At 39.9% G+C, this 19,172-nt stretch overlaps 1 protein-coding gene across 1 annotated transcript; it reads left to right on the top strand.

Annotated features, from left to right (window-relative positions):
* Positions 1-5,706: 5,706 nt before the first annotated feature.
* On the top strand, positions 5,707-11,361 carry eve1 (even-skipped-like1). The gene is made up of 3 exons (XM_034218246.1): positions 5,707-5,869; positions 7,503-7,735; positions 10,348-11,361. The coding sequence occupies exons 1-3, from the start codon at positions 5,866-5,868 to the stop codon at positions 10,813-10,815; spliced, it is 705 nt and encodes a 234-aa protein (XP_034074137.1). The 5' UTR covers positions 5,707-5,865; the 3' UTR covers positions 10,816-11,361.
* Positions 11,362-19,172: the final 7,811 nt, after the last annotated feature.

Below are 19,172 nucleotides of genomic sequence, written 5' to 3'. Positions count from 1 at the left end.
GCAGCTGACACCTATTTTCAATATGGATTAATCTACCATTTATTTCTTTAGTTCAATTTTGATCTATAAAAAAGTCAAAATAGTGAATGTTCACGAGACTTATCAAAGTGCAAGGTTATATCTTTAGATGTTTTGTTTTAGCCTATGTACTGTATGTCTTAATGCTCTTATATGTGACGGTGTGACTTCCATGAAACTAATATTTGATATCTTCCCAACAGACGAGCTGACAGGAAGCCTAACACTCTAACAACAACAACATTGCAAAGGCGAGTAAATGTAAATTAAAAACGATTCACAATTTCTTCTTCTTTCTTGCAGTGAGGTGAAGCTGACCTTGCACTTGGTGCCAGTAAGGATGCTCCTCACGCAGGCTGAATGTTTCTCCCTCCTTACTGACACAGAAGTGCTTGATTTGCAATGCTTCACTAATTGTCATTTCCCTGGCTCCGTAGGGACACTTTACCTCCAGCACAGCGGAAGACCCTACCAGACCATCTGGAGATGCCCCCAACACTCCTGATTGGGAGAGCCACAAACCTGACTCATGGACCTGCATCTGGGTTGCAGTGGTGAATGCCCTGACGCCCTCACATTCATTCATAGTCCCCCACTGTACAGACAAAACACCATCAAGGGCCTGTTGTTGCCCTAGCACCCTGGCAATAAGGGAAGCAGTCACACGCTTTGACCTCAGGACAGCTCCAAAGTTGCTGGCAGTCAACCTTCCTTTCCTGAACAAATGCCAGTTTGGGTTGGTTTGCTGACCAGTGGTAGCCACCTGAATTGCCCTCTGTTACTCTTCAGACAATGACATGCTTGCCACAATTGCCTGAGGTCCCTGATGCCCAACAGATTTGAGAATTTCAGGAACAGTAAGTGTTTCCACCCTGTTCCAGTCCCGCCTCAAAACCCACCTCTTCAACTCTTTATCTATAAAGCCCCCCCCCCCCCTCTTAATCAACTTCCTCCTGACTGCTTTTCTGTTGTGTTTTGTTTCTTTTTGGCTTTGTCTCTGTTTTTTTTGTTTTTTTTGTTTGTATACCCCCACTCCCAAATGTAAAGCGTCTTTGGGTCCAGAAAAGCGCTATATAAAATTAATATATTATTATTATTATTAGTGTTCCTCTTCTGGCTCGGGGAGAGAAGCCAAGAAATTCCTGAGAACCTGCCCCCCGAGTCTGTCCCTCGGCCTTTGTCTCCTCCAGGCTGGACTACTGTAATGCACTTCTCATTGGGATTCCTAGCAAGAACATCCAGAAGCTGCAATACATCCAAAACACAGCTGCTAGGATCCTGATGAGAGTGCGGAAGTACGAACACATCACACCCATCCTCAAATCACTGCACTGGCTCCCGGTCTCACTCAGGATTGACTACAAAATCACCCTCTTCACTCATCAGTGCATATATGGAAATGCTCCCTCCTACATCAAGGAATTGCTCACCCCACAAACCTCCACGAGGAACCTACGTTCAGTAAAGGCAAACCTCCTCATCCCACCAAGGACAAAACTGAAGACCATGGGAGACCGAGCCTTCTGCTCCGCTGCTCCGAGACTGTGGAATGCCCTCCCAAACCAGCTGAGGACACCACAGACTGTGGAGGCGTTCAAAAAAGGCCTAAAAACGCATCTTTTTAGAATAGCCTTTAACTAGATTTTTAAATCCCCCACATTATGCCATGCCGGCATGAATGTCACAGCTTTTATTATGTTGTTTTAATTGTTTTTAAATTGTTTTTTTATTGTTTTTATTGTTTTTGTTGTTTTGTTTCACCCTTTTTAATTTTTAATTTTGTAGCACTTTGAGTTTTGTTTACGCAAATGAAAAGTGCGCTTATAAATAAAATATATTATTATTATTAACGCGTGTCGGGGCAATGTTAGTAACTGTAGTGTGATTACTGAATTATAAAAGTAGCGCGTTACACTACTCCGTCACCAACAAAATTATTTTTTGTAACGTGTTACTGTAAACTCTGGACATGTATACATAAAACAAAACAAAAAGGGCCTAGATGAACGTGGTATACATTAAACAAACAAAAAAGGGCCTAGATAACCGGGGTATACAGTTTAAAATGTTAATAATATATTTAAAGTGTTCAAAGTGCAGTTTCAGTGCAAGTCAGTTGAAACGATCTTAAGTTGGCGTGACGTTGAAGTCGTGCGACCCTGCTGCTGTACTAGCTTGTAGTTCGTTTATAGCATAACGTTAGCATTTTGCTTCTGGCGACTAGATTTATGATTCAAAAATTATAAAAGTAGGGTTGACATGTGGAGATTATCCGGCTGAACAAAACGTGATCCCTCTCTTAAATGTGTGTCAACCACAGACCTTATTTCGAGCTATTTTCCAAAATCCTATGGAGAAATTGCATTGCGTTTTTTGACGAAGGAACCGGAAGAAGTTTACTTCCGGGTTTTAGGACGCGTCACTGCGGTTCTCTCATGAGGCCCCGCCTCCCACGCTGTATCCAGTTCTTATTATACATCCACCATGTGCTGCTCTCGCTGATACTTGCATCTGCCATTGTGTGTGTGCTGGTGGTGAGCGTTGCCGTGTGTGTGTGTGTGTGTGTGTGTGTGTGTGTGTGTGTGTGTGTGTGTGTGTGTGTGTGTGTGTGTGTGTGTGTGTGTGTGTGTGTGTGTGTGTGTGTGTGTGTGTGTGTGTGTGTGTGTGTGTGTGTGTGTGTGTGTGTGTGTGTGTGTGTGTGTGTGTGTGTGTGTGTGTGTTAGCAATAGCATTAGCAAGTGTTCGTGTGTGTATTTTCCCCATAAGGCAAGACACCGCCCAACTCTGTCTCTGATTGGCTTACCCTGAAAAGTTACCCCGCGTTAACCAATCATCACTCCTCTGGTTACTTTCACTTTTCCATGGTGCTGTGAGAGGACATCGCTGTATTCGCCTGTAAATTACATCCGCAGGGAGATTCGGTTCAGTTCCATCACATAATGTAACGCAGTAACGCACTCATTTAAATCACAGTAACTATAATGGCGTTACTTAATGGGAATATGTAACTAGTAACGCTATTAGTTACCGCAAAAAGTAGGTGCGTAGCAGTAACGCGTTACTTTGTAATGTGTTAGTTCCAACACTGATGCTAATAGGGTATTACAAAATAGTAAAAAAAGAATTGTACTTTCGATAAGTATACTTAATGACTACAGTATTTGTGATTTAGTACGTAGTAGCGAAATACTTACTTGCAATTCACAATACACTTAGTTTCAAGTACACTTTTAATAAGCACACTGAAATACCACTTTAAGTATTTCAGAAATAGTATATTTATTTTTAGTGCAATGAAATTGAACTAAATTACATCTATTTTGAATTATACTTTTTAAAAGTACATTTTAAACATACTTTCAATTAAGCACAACAAGTATAAGTATACTTGTATACACTTTTGTATACTTAGGCCTACATTATATTTCTAATAGGCCTACTAAAGTATACTACTTTTTGACCTGGGTAGGCAAATGAAGCCCTGACCACTTCTTCTTCTTCTGCTTTGGGTTTACTGGCAGGCCGCAAAAAACTTCACGGCGTATACTGCCACCCGAAGTCCCAGGCCGGAAGTCCCCTTTTTAGTCCATGCTAGAGCAGGTATACTTTCCTGGAGAAAAAGGTTCCCATTTCTGATTGGCTGGGCGAATTGCAAACCACGCCCTGTATAAATCGGAAAACTTTTGTGAAGCCGCCATTGTATTATATTAGCTGGCATTAGCATTATTAGCATTAGCCCAGCGCACCAACGGAGAGAGACTTATGGCAACACAAAATAAAACATGGGAGCGCCGCGGTGGAGTGATGAGGTGTCGGCGATTTAGTCCAACTCCGGGGACTTCCGGCCGGGGACTTCGGGTGGCAGTATACGCCGTGAAGTTGTTTGCGGCTGTCACTACCCGATCCGTCCCCCTGCCCGATCTGTACTGCGCATGTGCGAGATGGTCCGCCATATTGGACAACTCCGGACGGCAACCCAAGTAGGACACTTGACACAGTGGCTTTTAGCAAAGCTCAAAAATAAAACGAGAGAGAGATGAGTTATTGTTATTACAACGTGACTTCACTATTATTTAACAACTCTTTTCATTGGGTTCTTTTATTTGGGGTTAAGTAGGCTACATTGTCAGAATAAGTGAGAAATTGATTTAACTTCTGTTAGACATCTATCATACTGAATACATATTTACTGTGAATGTGTGCAAACATGTGGCATATAGCTCTGCTCTGCTTTCACTACCTCACAGGATATATTTCACTTTCAATTCCACTTTCAAAGCTGCACAATGCTTTAATAAACATAGTGCAATATGTTTATATGTTTCTATCCCTTTAATAGCTATTAGAGAGTGTTCTAATTTATTTTTGTATATTTTATAATGTGTATTCTTATACACTCTTCTATGTATTTTCTACTTTGACCAAGCATATATTTGTTTTATTTTATTTGAAGTTTATTCTATTTTTTAAGAAATGTTGTAATTCTTGCACAATGTTATCCAAAATGACAAAAAATATTTCCCAAGTATATCTATCTATATATCTATCTATCTCTATCTGTCTGTCTCTGAAGTGACTCTGTATGATCTACCTGAGTGCTTTAATAACGATACATTTCCTGCTGGAGGGACTCCACCCTACCTGGCGTCTGAGTGTCTCTGTCCTCCGCCTGTCCTCTTTATCATCATCTGCCCGCTGGATTAACAATCAACGCAAATTATAGCCACAATAAACTCCAAAACACAGGTTCAAGGGTCAGCTCTGCAGTGGAGAGAGGCTGTGTAAAGGATGGTTTAGAGACTGATACTGCTCTACTTATTATTATAAACTCACATGATCTGCCTGTCAAGTCTTATTGCCATAACTGCTTGTTATTTAAACGCCTGCTTAAAACAAAGGATATTTCCTCATATCATTAAAATACATTGCATTACATTTCATTTAGCTGACGTGTTAATGCGAAGCGAATTACGCAATCCAATACCGTTAAGAAAGTTTTATTTGCAAATTAAATATTTAAATTATAACGTAGACACATTTCTTTAAATACATAGGCCTACTTTGTTATGGCTTAATGTTACTGTAAATATACAGTAGATAATTAACACAATTAATCTACCTCATTTAATCGTGAAAGAAATAATATATAAGCACGGTCATAATACCACCGCTTTGAAAAAGGTCATAATTGATACAAATACCGATTTAAAAAAGATTGCACATTGGTCACTCGCAAAATTCACTTAAACTATTTTTTTCTATTCTGTTTCTTTTTGCACTATTTTTATTATTTTGTGTTCATTTATTATATTGATGTTGAATTGTTGGAGGAGCCTGACAGCAGCAAGTATTAATGTACAGTATGTAAGACTTTAATAATTCCTCCGTCGTGATCCACCTGGGCCAATTTGGAGCCATTAGGCCTGTAATGATTTACTTCCAAACCCGCCGACATCAAACGGCGGAGAACAATGTGAGTCTGCTCCCTGTCTCTGCCTGCGCGTCTTTAATTCTCCATAACAAAAGTACAAAGGCCGAGACGGAGACCAAAGGCTCCGTCCTTAAACACCTCTACACCTCCGCGGGCCGCGGCGCCGCGCCGGCCCGACGCGCACACGGCGGCCCGTCTGGAGCGCCTGTGATAGGGCAGAGGAGAGCAGAGCCGCCCCGGGGACACAGACAGTGGTGAGGAGGAGGGGGGAGTCGGGTCAAACACACCTCATCTTCACCCTGACTGTCTGCGTGAAGTGTGAGAGTCAGGGAGAGAAGTTTGTCAGACTGCAGACAGCATCTTCAGCGGAGAGACACACAGGAGGATTTATTTATCATTTCATTCTAACACCACAGATGCGTAAGTAGGCCTATGTCAAAAATGCTTGTTCATCACTGTCAAGTGCTTCCAAAGTGGAATAACTGAGATAACTGTATTTCTTATTTCAAAATAGAAAAGTATAGCCTCATTAAAATGTCCAAAACGCAACTGTCCATATGATTAATCGAGTGTGTTGTCATTGGCAAGGCAAGGCACGTTTAAAATATAGGACATGTCTACACAGGGCAGTTCAAAGTGCAACAACAATCAACACACTTTAAAAGTGAAGAGATTACAAATACAACAAGCTCAAATTGAATTAGACAGTTATATGTCTATAAATGACTTCTGTATTGTTTGGGGTCCAACAGAAATGTGTAAAATACTAAAGAAGTACAACATCGACCCATATTTTACTTTTAAAAAAATGTGTTCTTGTTTTAAAATACAAATAGTTTTAAAGAGTTTTACAATTATTTGGTATTTGAAAGGAGGCCTGTGTAAAAAGTAGTGCACCAAACCAAAGGTTATTAAGCAGCATGGAATATATTGAATGTAACCAATGTTTACAGCTGAGTCTCTGACAACACACAGGAGTAATGTGACATACTGAAGCATCAAAATGCCATCAGTTCAGAATCAAGTTACAACTATCAATGTAGAGGCGTTTACTCAGAGGTGGGAGAAGTACTTCAATATAGCCTACAGGACCACATGTAAAAGGGATCAATAAGTGTAATGGCAATTTTTTTTAATTAAAAAGTTATGATTATTGATGCATGTCTCTATCAAAGGTGGAGCTCATTGTAATTCCTATATACTGCTGGGGATATCTTATTGTGTGTTAATGTGTATTAGTTGATTTATGATGTAGCTAATAATCTGAGTCTGTACAGTAACTAAAGCCGATAAAGTTGGTCCCATAGTTTAGTGGAGTATACTCGAGTACTTCATTAAATTCCACCCTGCATTCTGCTTGATTCATGTTTTGACTGATTTGTATCTCTTATCACGTGTGCTACTGTAGTTTGTGTACAGGTGAAACCACAATATATATAAAACACCGAATACGATATGACACGATATGGTACAGTTATACCTACTTTATTGCCAGGTCAGGTCATAGGTCTAATTTATTTCTGGCACAGCAGCTGTTTTTGCAACAAAGACAGACAAGAGAGACTTTGACTATAGGGTTGCGAAATTAGTCAAAGTTGTTTCAAAATCGCAATTTGGACGAGTACAATATTCAAGTTGCAGGAATAACGAAATTATTAAAAGCTAAATATATGTGAAAATACAATTTTGCATAAAGTATTGTGGAAAAGCAGAGATCTCCCCTGCAAACAGTGTTCCACAAATGTAAGAAAACGTATTTGTTTGCTACAGATCCTCTTAAGAAATCACACCATGATCATTTCATATATTCTTCAATTATAGGGAACTTTGATTCAAAAACGACCAATGCCTCCGATATCATGAATCATGATGGACAACAGAAAATAATCGCAACTATTTTTTTGGCGCACAGAGGACCTCTTCAGTCTAACCTTATTAAATCGTGGGACCCTCCAATTTACAATCCATGTTCAGTGTTCAGGACATGTTTGGGGTCAGATGTGAGACTGGTTGCCGACATTGATTCATTTATTATCCTCTATGCCTGCCATAGTGTCGGAGGACAGACAGACGCCGGTGGCCGCTGTGCACTGTCCCGGCGCAGAGGCGCACACTGAGCCGTGCCCGCGCAGCGCACTGCTGGACCCAAGCCGGCGGCACCGGACCGCGTTCACGCGCGAGCAGCTGTCCCGGCTGGAGCAGGAGTACAACACGGAGAGCTACGTCTCCAGACCCCGCCGCTGCGAGCTGGCCACCGCCCTGAACCTGCCGGAGACCACCATCAAGGTGTGTGTGAGAGAGAGTGTGCGTCAGTATGTGTGTGTGTGTGTGTGTGTGTGTGTGTGTGTGTGTGTGTGTTAACATGGCCAACAGTCTGGGGGGGGGGGGGAGATGGCCATTACATGGGGGGAAGCTGAAGCAGATACCGAATCAGAATACCTTTATGAGTCCCACAGCGGGTACATTTAACATTGACTTTAATAATCTTCCTCATTAAAAGACACACAAAAATGCAACAAAAATACTTAAAAACAAAAGACATCTTCAATGAAGTTACAGTGAATACAGTAAATACAAATAATGAAAATGGTTATATAAACAAAAATATATGAAAATGTGTATATATAATATAATTGATCAATAAATAATTAATAAGGAAATGAATTTCAATCTTCAAAATTGTATTTACTTTAAAAAAAATGTTGAATGCACAAGGTGTTTGTATTTTGTATTTTTACATTGTGCTAAATACTTACTTGAAAAGTAAGAAAAGTTTACTTAAAGTATAAAAAACTAAGGTAATCATTGTGCTGAATGACTGTTTTATAAGTGATTTATGATTATAAAATATTATAATATGTGTTTTTATCACTACGAATTTTTGTATGTGGTAATTCTTCAATGTAAAGCAACGTTTGGATACTTTGTATTACTATATCATATATAATAAATGGATTATGCATGTAATATGTGTCAAATAAATGCAGTTAATATAAAAAGTACAATATCTCCATGTAGTGGAGTGAATAAATCAGTAACAAGCATCCACTTCCACGGGTTGTGATAAGGGTTCAGACAGGTACTCATGATGCAGCAACATGAAGGTGTTTTCATCCGACCAGTAGTCTGATAGCTTCCACTACACAGAACATAGGCTTCATGTAATACTCTTGTGTATTAGAGAGACTGGGTGGTCAATAGGGGCCCAGCAACTACTTTTTGCCCGAGGCCAAATGCATGATAGGATACTCTTGACTAGTGTAAGGGTTAGTCACTAAACTGAAATGAACTACAATCCTAAGCTGACTGAGCCACACACAGAGAGACAGGGAGTTTGATTTGGGGTTTTCCAGACAGCTGTTTCCATTCATTGCGCTAAACATTGAATTAACATATTTTTCAAAGTGTGAAATGATTCCTTACATGTCGTATATGGTTTGCCAAATCTGTATACAAAGAGAAAACAGCAGTTTGTGGTTTCATGGGCCGTTAAGTTTGTCCCCTAACACAAATCATAATTTTAGCATTGCTGTTTCTGTACAGGGTACAACATGCTAATCAGTTAGCTTCAAAGGGGCTGGACAGTGTTTTTGAACGGATGTTGGATGGAGTCATGCTAAATGTTTCCCCTAGTCTTTAGCTAAGATCATTTCCAGTTCCGTATTGACAACACTGACATTGAGCTTTCAGAAAACTCCATCTCTGATTTTCAATTCTTACCTCATTTGTTCTGGCAAGAAACAGGAAGCCAAAATCTGTGACAGCTTCAAAAAGAAACGACAAACCCCCTTTGACATTTCCCATGAATCTATCTACTTTTCATTTTAGTCAGCGTGCTGGATTGAGTACTGACAGGTTTAGCAGTGTAACATTTGGCCCAGTGCAGCAGCTTTACTACGCAGTAAAGCCACCTTTCTGCCAACTACTGGAGGGTCTTTTATGAAAGAGCAGGAATGTGAGGCGAGGCCTCGTAAACGCTGCCACCTGACGCTTTAGAAGCTCAGCCTTCTGAGGAGCTTCTACGAGCTGGTAAAAGATTTGAGGACAGACGGACACACAGAAGACTCCCAGCTTTAAAGCTTAAAGGAAAAGGGAGATATCTAGTTAAGTAGAGAAATTAAATGAAGCAAGGCGATGGACAGCATTGCAATTTAAAATATACATTTACATTGAATATAGTTATCATCTGTACATGTGCAGTTACATTTTATTAAATCAATGGTTCAAACACAATGTATTCTCATGACTTTCCATTTTTGTTTTCAGTGCTACATCTCAACAGCCATTTGACAGAAATGTATTTGCCACAAACATATATCCCAAATATAGATAGATAACAGATGATGGGTTACGATAAGGTCAGTCCTGGAACTAAACCATCCCAACTTGTCTCTGTAAGTGAGAGTAATATAGAGAATATTAGATCAGGGGAAAAATACTATTAAATAATAATAATTAAAGTATATATATCTTATAGAGTAGCTCAGACCATGTGCATAACATGTGATCATGTCAATGATATGTTTGAACATTGTCCTTGTATTGTATTGTTGTCTTTTCTGTTTATAGCCTATATGTCTTTGAATTCAGTCAAATCTAAATGATAAGACAAAATACCTGCAAAATAATGACATTCCCATCGGCCTCAGCTGTACGTTATGTCTACTAATAATTAGCAGATGCTTCTGAGATTGAATATCAACATTGGTCGTTTGAAGCTTTTTGGTCAAATAACCATTGCTTTCCATTTTAATTGTACAGTTAATTTTCCCCAAAAAAAAAGTACTTCTTTGAACAAATCGTCTTCTCTCAACTTATCCTGACCTTCTTTTTTCTGCTCTTGTCCAAATCTTCTCACCTTCCTTGCCCTCCTTCCTTCTTTCCTTTCCTCTCTCAAGGTGTGGTTCCAGAACAGGCGGATGAAGGACAAAAGGCAGAGACACTCCTTGCCGTGGCCCCACCCTCTCGTGGACCCCCTGGGGGCGCTCCTGATGGGCCGCGCCTCCTCCGGCCTGTTGTACCCCTTCATCCCACACCACCTCTCACACCTCCCCCTCCCCAGCCACTACCCCCTGGCTCTCTCCTCACCCTCGGCCCACAGTCGCTACAATGTGCCCATGAGGACCCTGGACGCACTCCGCCTCTCCCAGTACCACCACAGAGCGGGGGGGCTGCCTCCAACACAAACAGCCCTCTACCCCTCCAGCAGCATTGTGCACCACCCTGTCTCCTGCCCCTGCCTGCTGTGCATGCACTGGGGACCAGAACACCTGCTGAAGGCCAGGGGGGAGGCGCTCGGACTGAACCGGCCCCGGAGTCCCAAGGTCCAGCCAGCAGGTCTGGAGCGGAGAGAAGAGGTGGTGTAAAAGAGGACAGAAACTACCTCACCATCCTAGGCGGTCAAACTGCTGTCGGATAAGGAAGTAGCAGCATCACTGTGTCTTCAATTAATGTCACGTGCACTGTTGAGCTCACTATGGTAGGACATTTTAGAGTTTCATTAACTAAGAAGAGGTAAAACACAATTCCTAGGTCTTATCTATGCCAGTCACATGACACTGATAATCGCAGCAATTTGTTTATTGGATGACAGAAAACCGTTTCCACAATAGAGTGCTGCAGGAATGCTAACCCAAAACCCGGTAATGGGTTAGCATTTTACCATTTCCGGTGCAGTTTTTTTAACTCGTTTTTTAACATCCCACTGGTGAATGTCCAGAGCCTATGTGTATAGACACTTCCTCACTTGTCTTCTACTCTAAATGACACTACTAAACGTGGTCACGTCGAGCATTAGCCACCCTTAGCTTAGTGGTGATGTCAAAACAATTGTGTAGTTTGTTTATAGCCTAATGTTAGCTTTTTAGATTTACATTTACGCTTCCAAAATAATAAAAGTAATGTTAATATGTGGAGATTGTCCTGCTGAACAAAACGTGTCAGGATCATAAATGTATGTCTGACAAAGATCTTCAATCCAATGGAACAATTCCATTGCTCTTCGTCAATGGAGCCCTTGTGATGCTAACTTCCGTGTTCGGCTTACAAAAATACGTCAACACTGCAACACTATTCATAGGTGTTATCTCAAACAAGGCCATTACATGAGCATGGAGCCATATTTTTATTATGATTATAATTCATGATCATTTTCAGCACAAAGGCAGCTTTTACCTCCAGACTGCGGGTAGGCCTATAGTCCTTGTTTATTCGCCTCAGAAAACCAATCCACCAACTGTACAAATGTTAGCAACTCCAACTTGTTGCTTGCATTCTTAAAAAATACAGCCATTATGCTGCAAGAGCAATGTTTTCATACCTAATATTTTTAAGTTGCATGTTTGCAACATGGCGCAGCCTCTTTCCTATCCGTTGCAGCATATAAAAGCTTTGCACACTTCAATATTTAAAGAGTAACACTCAAAATGTTGTTGCTGACCTCTAGTTGTCTAACTGCTCAGCTTTCAGCAAACTTCTAACTGGTCTTAAATGACAGTAGGCTATACCTGCTGCAGAGATCAAAATCATCAGTTTTTCTTCGTTTTTTAAAAACGTTTAGAGTTTAGGAATACATTCAGCTAAACTGTACATTTCACCAAAACGGACTTTAAAACACATACTTTGAAAAATTATTTATTCTCACCTTTTTATATACATTTTCTCACCACTTGGAGACTATCAAGTGTAGAAGCTAGCTTTGCTCCAGTAAATGTGATCGTTCTCAGTTCATGCATGCAGTTTGTTATTGAAAAAAAGGGAGTAGATATAAGCGAGAAATTACAGTAGCTATGATCTGTCAAATGTTTGCAAATGTAGTTGTGTTGCCTTAAAGGCCTTGTCACACTGTCCCGAAATTGACACCCGATGGACACACGAATATGGAATTGTGAATTTCGCACGAAGATGGCCCCGAACCACACACGAAGGCAACATTTACATTACATTTAAGACATACAACTGCAATGAAAGTACCAAAAACAATTATGTTACAGTACTATGATACTGTACTGATATCTTCAGACTTTGTTCTTTACTTTATCCGTCGTTATATGTAGAAAATATTAAGTTTTCTCCGTAATGTTGTTTCCATAACAACAACAACTTCCTGTCAACTGTCCTTCAAAATAATATATTATATCCTTTTTAGTTTCACAGAACACAAATTGGGTTATTTACATAATATATTTACATGATTTTGTTGTGCAATAAAACAACCCGATGGACACACGATAAAGGAAATGTTCAAATTCGGCTGTGATCGTAGCAACATCGGGCCATTCGTGAGGGCATCTTAAGCCATCGTATGATCGCCGGTGGAGTTTCTCAGGCTCCGGCAGCAACTTCGTGAGCGGTGGCAAAATCTTTGGCATGCCAAAAAATTGCCGAAGGACCTTGCGGAGGTTCATTTTCGTGTTGAATTCGTGTGTCAATTGTGCCCTTCGTAAGGCCATCGTGAGGGCATCGTGTTATCATCGGTGCCATCGGGCATTCACCCCGATCAGAGTGAGGGTGAATGCACCGATGATAACACGAAGATGACACGATTTGACAAGATGCCCTCACGAGTGCCTTACGAAGTTGCCGCTCACGAAGTTGCTGCCGGAGCCTGAGAAACTCCACCGGCGGTCATACGATGGCTTAAGATGCCCTCACGAATGGCCCGATGTTGCTACGATCACAGCCGAATTTGAACATTTACTTTATCGTGTGTCCATCGGGTTGTTTTATTGCACAACAAAATCATGTAAATATATTATGTAAATAACCCAATTTGTGTTCTGTGAAACTAAAAAGGATATAATATATTATTTTGAAGGACAGTTGACAGGAAGTTGTTGTTGTTATGGAAACAACATTACGGAGAACACGTAATATTTTCTACATATAACGACGGATAAAGTAAAGAACAAAGTCTGAAGATATCAGTACAGTATCATAGTACTGTAACACAATTGTTTTTGGTACTTTCATTGCAGTTGTATGTCTTAAATGTAATGTAAATGTTGCCTTCGTGTGTGGTTCGGGGCCATCTTCGCGCGAAATTCACAATTCTATATTCGTGTGTCCATCGGGTGTCAATTTTGGGACAGTGTGACAGGGCCTTAAAGGAAAACTGTCTTCTGGCTCCATGCCTTTGATTCCATTGCCATACTAGCATCTGGTGGTCAGCTCTTGAGGATATCGTCTGTTAGAGCATTTTTGCACTTTAATGTAAACCAAACATTTTCAGATGTTTCCTTTCGACAAAAGGCATTGTTGTTTTCTGAGGTCCTTTAATCATTATACCTAACCAGTGATGTTTTCCTTGAAGGGCAAACACAAAAAATGCCTAGCCACTGTAAGTGTGCATATCTGCGCACAATGTGGCCGTGGAGGGGAGAAAATGAAGAAGAAAGACATCTTGAAGTCAATGTCTGTAAACGTGCAATTGCACCATGTGAAGCCTTAATGTACATATAATGCTGTTGGAGTTGTTTTGATTGTTTGTCTGCTGTAACACTAATGACTACTGCTTTTATTTATTTGTACAACTGCAATGTTTTAAGTAGCATTCACAATCCTGTTGAAATGTGTAACTGTAGCCTATGATACACTTATCCACTTTCTTTTTGAGCGTCCAGATGTGTAGCAACTCTTTCCTGACGGACCACAGTTTATCCACAGGTTTTGGTTAAAGTCTCTGCACAGCTGTGAAGAAGTAAGCCTGACAACAGCTTGGGAAACTGCACACAGTCAGGATGCACCTCTCTCTAAAACCACAAATTGACATTGTTAAAATGCTGTTGATGTATATATTAAACAAACAAAAAGCAATGTATAATGAGTTGAGTTATTGAGATATAATTATTTATTTTCACTATCTCTGTTAAGTGACTGTGAGCACCTGTAAAAGCGCTTACAAAATACATTTAAAATTAATATTATTATTATTATTAGGATATTTTTGAACTTTGGACAGTCATCTTTCCTGTCTATGTTAAGCTAGGCTAACAACATTGCCAGTGATGATCGCCGCTGTTAGCTGGCTGGCTAGCTAGCAACGTGTGCTTGCAGTACCAAATCTTTACTGACTGCTCGATTAACCTTTTAAAATTAACCATGGCTCCTTTTCGAAAGCAGTATAGTGGTATGTTACTTAGTTTAAAAAAACATGTAGTACTTTTATTTGTATGGTGCTGTGTTAGCCACAGAGCAAAGATGTTGGGACAAACGTATGCACACAAAATAGAAAATACAAGTGGCAGAACAGTTTTGTTGAAAGGACCCTTAAGTAAAGACCCTTGATTGATTGTTGTGTTTCTTGATGATGAGAAGATTGCAGTAAAAACCAACATACAATGAATTGGTGTGTCCCAGCACCAAGCGGAAATTATAACTAAAATCACATAACAAATAGGAACGGCCATCAAAGGGTGTCTAGCTGTAGAGAACGAGAAATATGAAGTCACTTCTTCTTTTATACGACCTCACCTTTATTGCAAAGCCATCGGACTTAAATCTGAAATCACAAAGACGTGGCAGTAGCCTCAGATGTAGATCTCAATGCAGGAAGCCATACGGTGGTTACCGTTTGTGTTTACTTTGGGTGGGTCTCAGAGACAAGCGTTGGAAATGATTAATATGAAAACTGAAGGAGGCTTGTAGTCTTTCTTTGGTCTTAGCTTAAAGGTAGCAACGTGTTGAGTTCACCTGTTTATACTATTATTATTCTACTTCTGTTTTCTTGTGTCTGCTGTCATTTCAGACACACCATCTGCCTGCCCTCAGTAGATTGACTCCACCCGCTCCTCTCACCTGTTACATATCCCATAAATAGCTCCACTTCTACCAGTTTGCTACCTGGTTGTCTCTGTGCATTGTGCCTTAAAGCCTTCCAGCATTTAAGTCATAGCCTGCCATCTTCAAATTGTTGTGACCAAAGTCTGTATTTCCCATACTCTGGTTTAGCCTGGCCCTCAAGTACTTTGTTTTATTCTTGTACTTGTGTAGACTTTGTTTTTTGCAGTTGTCTTTTCCATAGTTTTTTCTGCCCCCGAGCTGTGAGTAAAGTAACAACTACACCACAAATAACAAAACACACTTGATATATTTCCAACAGTATTTACTTTACTTATTATGTTTATAGTATATCGTCCCTGAACTGGACACAAAACAATTGAAAACAATTAACAGTCTGGCAATTGGCATTAAGCCTATACATAATAAGTAAAAATATATGGCTATAGATATACATTGAAACATACCTCTAAATGTCACCTGTTATTGAATCTGCCATGTCAACCTCGTGTGTGTGTGTGTGTGTGTGTGTGTGTGTGTGTGTGCGTGCGTGCGTGCGTGCGTGCGTGCGTGTGTGTGTGTGTGTGTGTGTGTAACTAACTATAACTAAGATAAAAGGAGGTGAAAAGCTACAATGAACAAAAAGGGCAATGGCAATATTGGACATCCGTTATAATGTACATGGTCTGCAAATAAATAAATAAACATGAAAGAAAATACAAATACAAATATGAATATTAATTCATATCTGGGCCGCTGAACTTTTAATTAGGTCAACATTTAATTATATTATGGTAAAATAAGATTTTGAATTCACTAAATAATTATTTATGGGTAATGTGATTACCCACCGTAATAATAATGCATTCAAAAAAATTGGTTTGCTAAGTGCCTGCATATGAAATGGTAACACACTAGTTTCCTCTGCGGTCTACCCTGACATTTTGAAAAGTTCAAATGGAGTCCAAACCAAATAAAGCAACAAAACAATCTTCTAACAAATCAAATGCTTTACTGTTGTCCCCAACAGCAGTGGGTTGGATATATCTGGCACACACATTATTTTATAGTTCTAAGAACTCAGCCCACAAAAACTGCATGATAAGCCTTAACGTTATATAGTAGTAAAAGCTTGAACAAATAAGAATATGAATAATAAAACTGTGTTCATTGTGAGGGTTTTTACAGGGCATCAGTTTCATTGAGTAATCAATATGAGGTTTACAGAATCAAAACAAAGCTGTAAATTAGCTTTTGTGAGGTAATCAATTTCCTAGAATGAAGTACAGATTTAATTAGTCGTTGTTGTTCTCTTTTGAATACATTTCAGACAACGTGTCAATAAGTCCCTAAGTGTGATAGAGATTAAATGCCATTACAAACCTATGCTTTCTGATGATTCCAGGACATCAAGTTCACTGTAAACCTCTGATTTCACCTGGGCAGGTATCTCCACCACGTCAGCCCTACGTGTGCAGGAAGCAGCTCTGCAGGCTGTGTGTAATGATGTAGGGCAATAAACATAAGGGTTAATTACAGGTGAGTGCGTCTGAGCGGAGATTAGCACGGCGGGACACACAGAGGGTACAGCGAGGATAATAATGTGGTATAATCACGTAAGGCCATAAGTAGAGGGGCCGACACCCTGGCCTGTCTGAACGGGCTCAGGTGGGATGTAGAGAGTGAATAAAGGGCTTTCATGTCACTTCATTTACTGTCTGGTGGTCCTCTGGGAGCAGCTGCCTGTGTTTCTGTCTGTCTCCACAGCTGACCAGACATTGCACTGAAAACGTTGACAAATTAAATGTATTGTCAACAGATTTCACAAAACTGTATTAGGTTAGTTGAACGTTTAATATTACGCTTAAATCAAAAAGATTAGGTTCAACTTAATATTATTGCTTTCAACTTACCTAATACTGTTATGTGAAATGTTGTGACATAATACATTCAGTGGCGACTGGTCATTAGGGGCAGGTGGGGCACAGCCCCACCTAGTGTCAGCAGAAAGTATTACAAATAATGATTACAAAAAAATGCAAAAAGTAAATAAAATAAAATATATATATATTTTAAGATCATGTTTAATCATCTGATTCATCTGTACATTGCTGTTTTAGTATGTGTTCTTCTAATTAGTGTATACAGTGTGTGCCTATTGAGCTGTTTAGAGCCATGTGGGACAAAACCCAATCCTGCCCCTCCCTCTCACTGTCTAAGTGAACGGTGACTGTAAAAACTACACTGCGCATGCTCAGAGTATTTTCCTATTTAATGTGTGTGGCAAAAAAATAATGACCAAAGGGGCATAGTGCTGCCATCCCCACCATACGTTATCTCACATAATTCAGAGCTGATTGGCTGTAAGTACGTGTGCCGCGAAATGTGTGGTGTGTGAAGAGGAGACGAGAGACGCGTCCTAAAACCCGGAAGTCATGGGTTCCCTCCACAAAAAAGCAATGAGATTTCTCCATAGGATTTTAGAAAATAGCTTGAAATAAGATCTGTGGGAAACGTAGCTGTTAGATAAATGTACGTTTTGTTCAGCCGGGTAATATCCACATGTCTACCCTACTTTTATCATTTTCGAATCATATATCTATCGATTAGATTTATGATAGACTTTTGAAACTACAAGAAGATAAGGAGGACTTTTATAAAAAAGTAATAGAGATTTTTGTCCAGAGGGATAGGCAAATGGACTTCATCTTCAAGTCAAGGTAAGACCGCAATTTTATTGAAAAGAAGAAGATGGAAAACACTCTCATGTCATCACGGTTATAACATTGACAAAACATTATTGGTACCCGACCAGCATCAGTGATATTAGTGAGAAGAGCTGCCTGCTTAGATCTCAAAGGTTATTAAAAGACCATTACCCCCCAGCAGGGCCTGTGTACCCTGCTATATGCAGTGAGATACAGAAGTCTGCTGCCTCACCTCTACGGAGCAGTTTCTTCTACAACTTCCTGTTGTGCTTAACCCTAACTTCATCGCAGAATGAAAACTCAAGTTTCAACTGCACCTTGGTGAATAAAACCTTACATGACATTACACTTGTACACTAGACACTTTTATCCAAAGCGACTTACATACTCAATACTGTGGGCAATCCCCACGTAACCAAAGTATCCATAAGTGTCCAGGCCAAGCCCCCCCATAGTGGCCAATCGTGGTACTACAACTTCCGGGTCAGTGACCTGACACCGTTGGGATACGATACTTTCTCCCATGGACTTACATTAGGAATAAACAGGGCTCAAATAAATGAAAACTAGCATAGCTTTGTCCAAAGTTCTGGGCAATATCTTGTGCAGTTGCCAAGCAAACATCCAGGAAAGTACTGGTCAGCATATTCGTCAAAATGTTTAACATTTTCAACAAGACATTTAACACATTAGCAAAACATGGTGTTAAATATTGAAGCAACAATTCATGTTACTTCAAGTTACATACAAAATTAAATACATCACATGTTCCTGTGGACACAGACCAAGCACAGTAGGGCAGATCTCTTAAATGACTTGTACAAACAATCAGCCATGTAACATTTACCCTTGTTCAGAGGTGGTTCTGCAATTAGTTTTAATAGGTGAGCAAATTATTTTCCAGTTCAGTTTAATGAGTCTGTTGGATGAAACCAAAATGTAAGCAGTGAAAGAGGGAGGTCAAACAAACTACAGGTTACTGATCCATATCGGTCACAAACAAGAATGCTGATTGTTGTCTACCAGAAGGTTACAGAAAAGCCATGAGTCATTCATTGGAGCAACACATTACACTTATGTGTAGGTCCAGACTGCTTTACATGTCATGTCCATCTGAAGTTCATATTTATACCAGAAGTTATTTCAGGCAGTTATTCCTCTTAGATTTTCCAATTCATTGGCAAATGTAATCAAATTGTTTCATTCCATCTATTGATTTGATTCTTCAACCCAGTCTC

This window comes from Gymnodraco acuticeps, unplaced genomic scaffold (genome assembly GCF_902827175.1).
Source record: "Gymnodraco acuticeps unplaced genomic scaffold, fGymAcu1.1, whole genome shotgun sequence".
Classification (NCBI taxonomy): Eukaryota; Metazoa; Chordata; class Actinopteri; order Perciformes; family Bathydraconidae; genus Gymnodraco; species Gymnodraco acuticeps.
Note: the sequence above shows the minus strand (reverse complement) of the source record. Positions and strands in the feature narration are given on the sequence as shown.

Excerpts from the sequence above, each read along its gene's own strand:
- eve1 (XM_034218246.1), top strand. Across the intron at positions 7,736-10,347 it reads TGCCGGAGACCACCATCAAG|GTGTGGTTCCAGAACAGGCG; the intron begins GTGTGTGTGAGA and ends TCCTCTCTCAAG.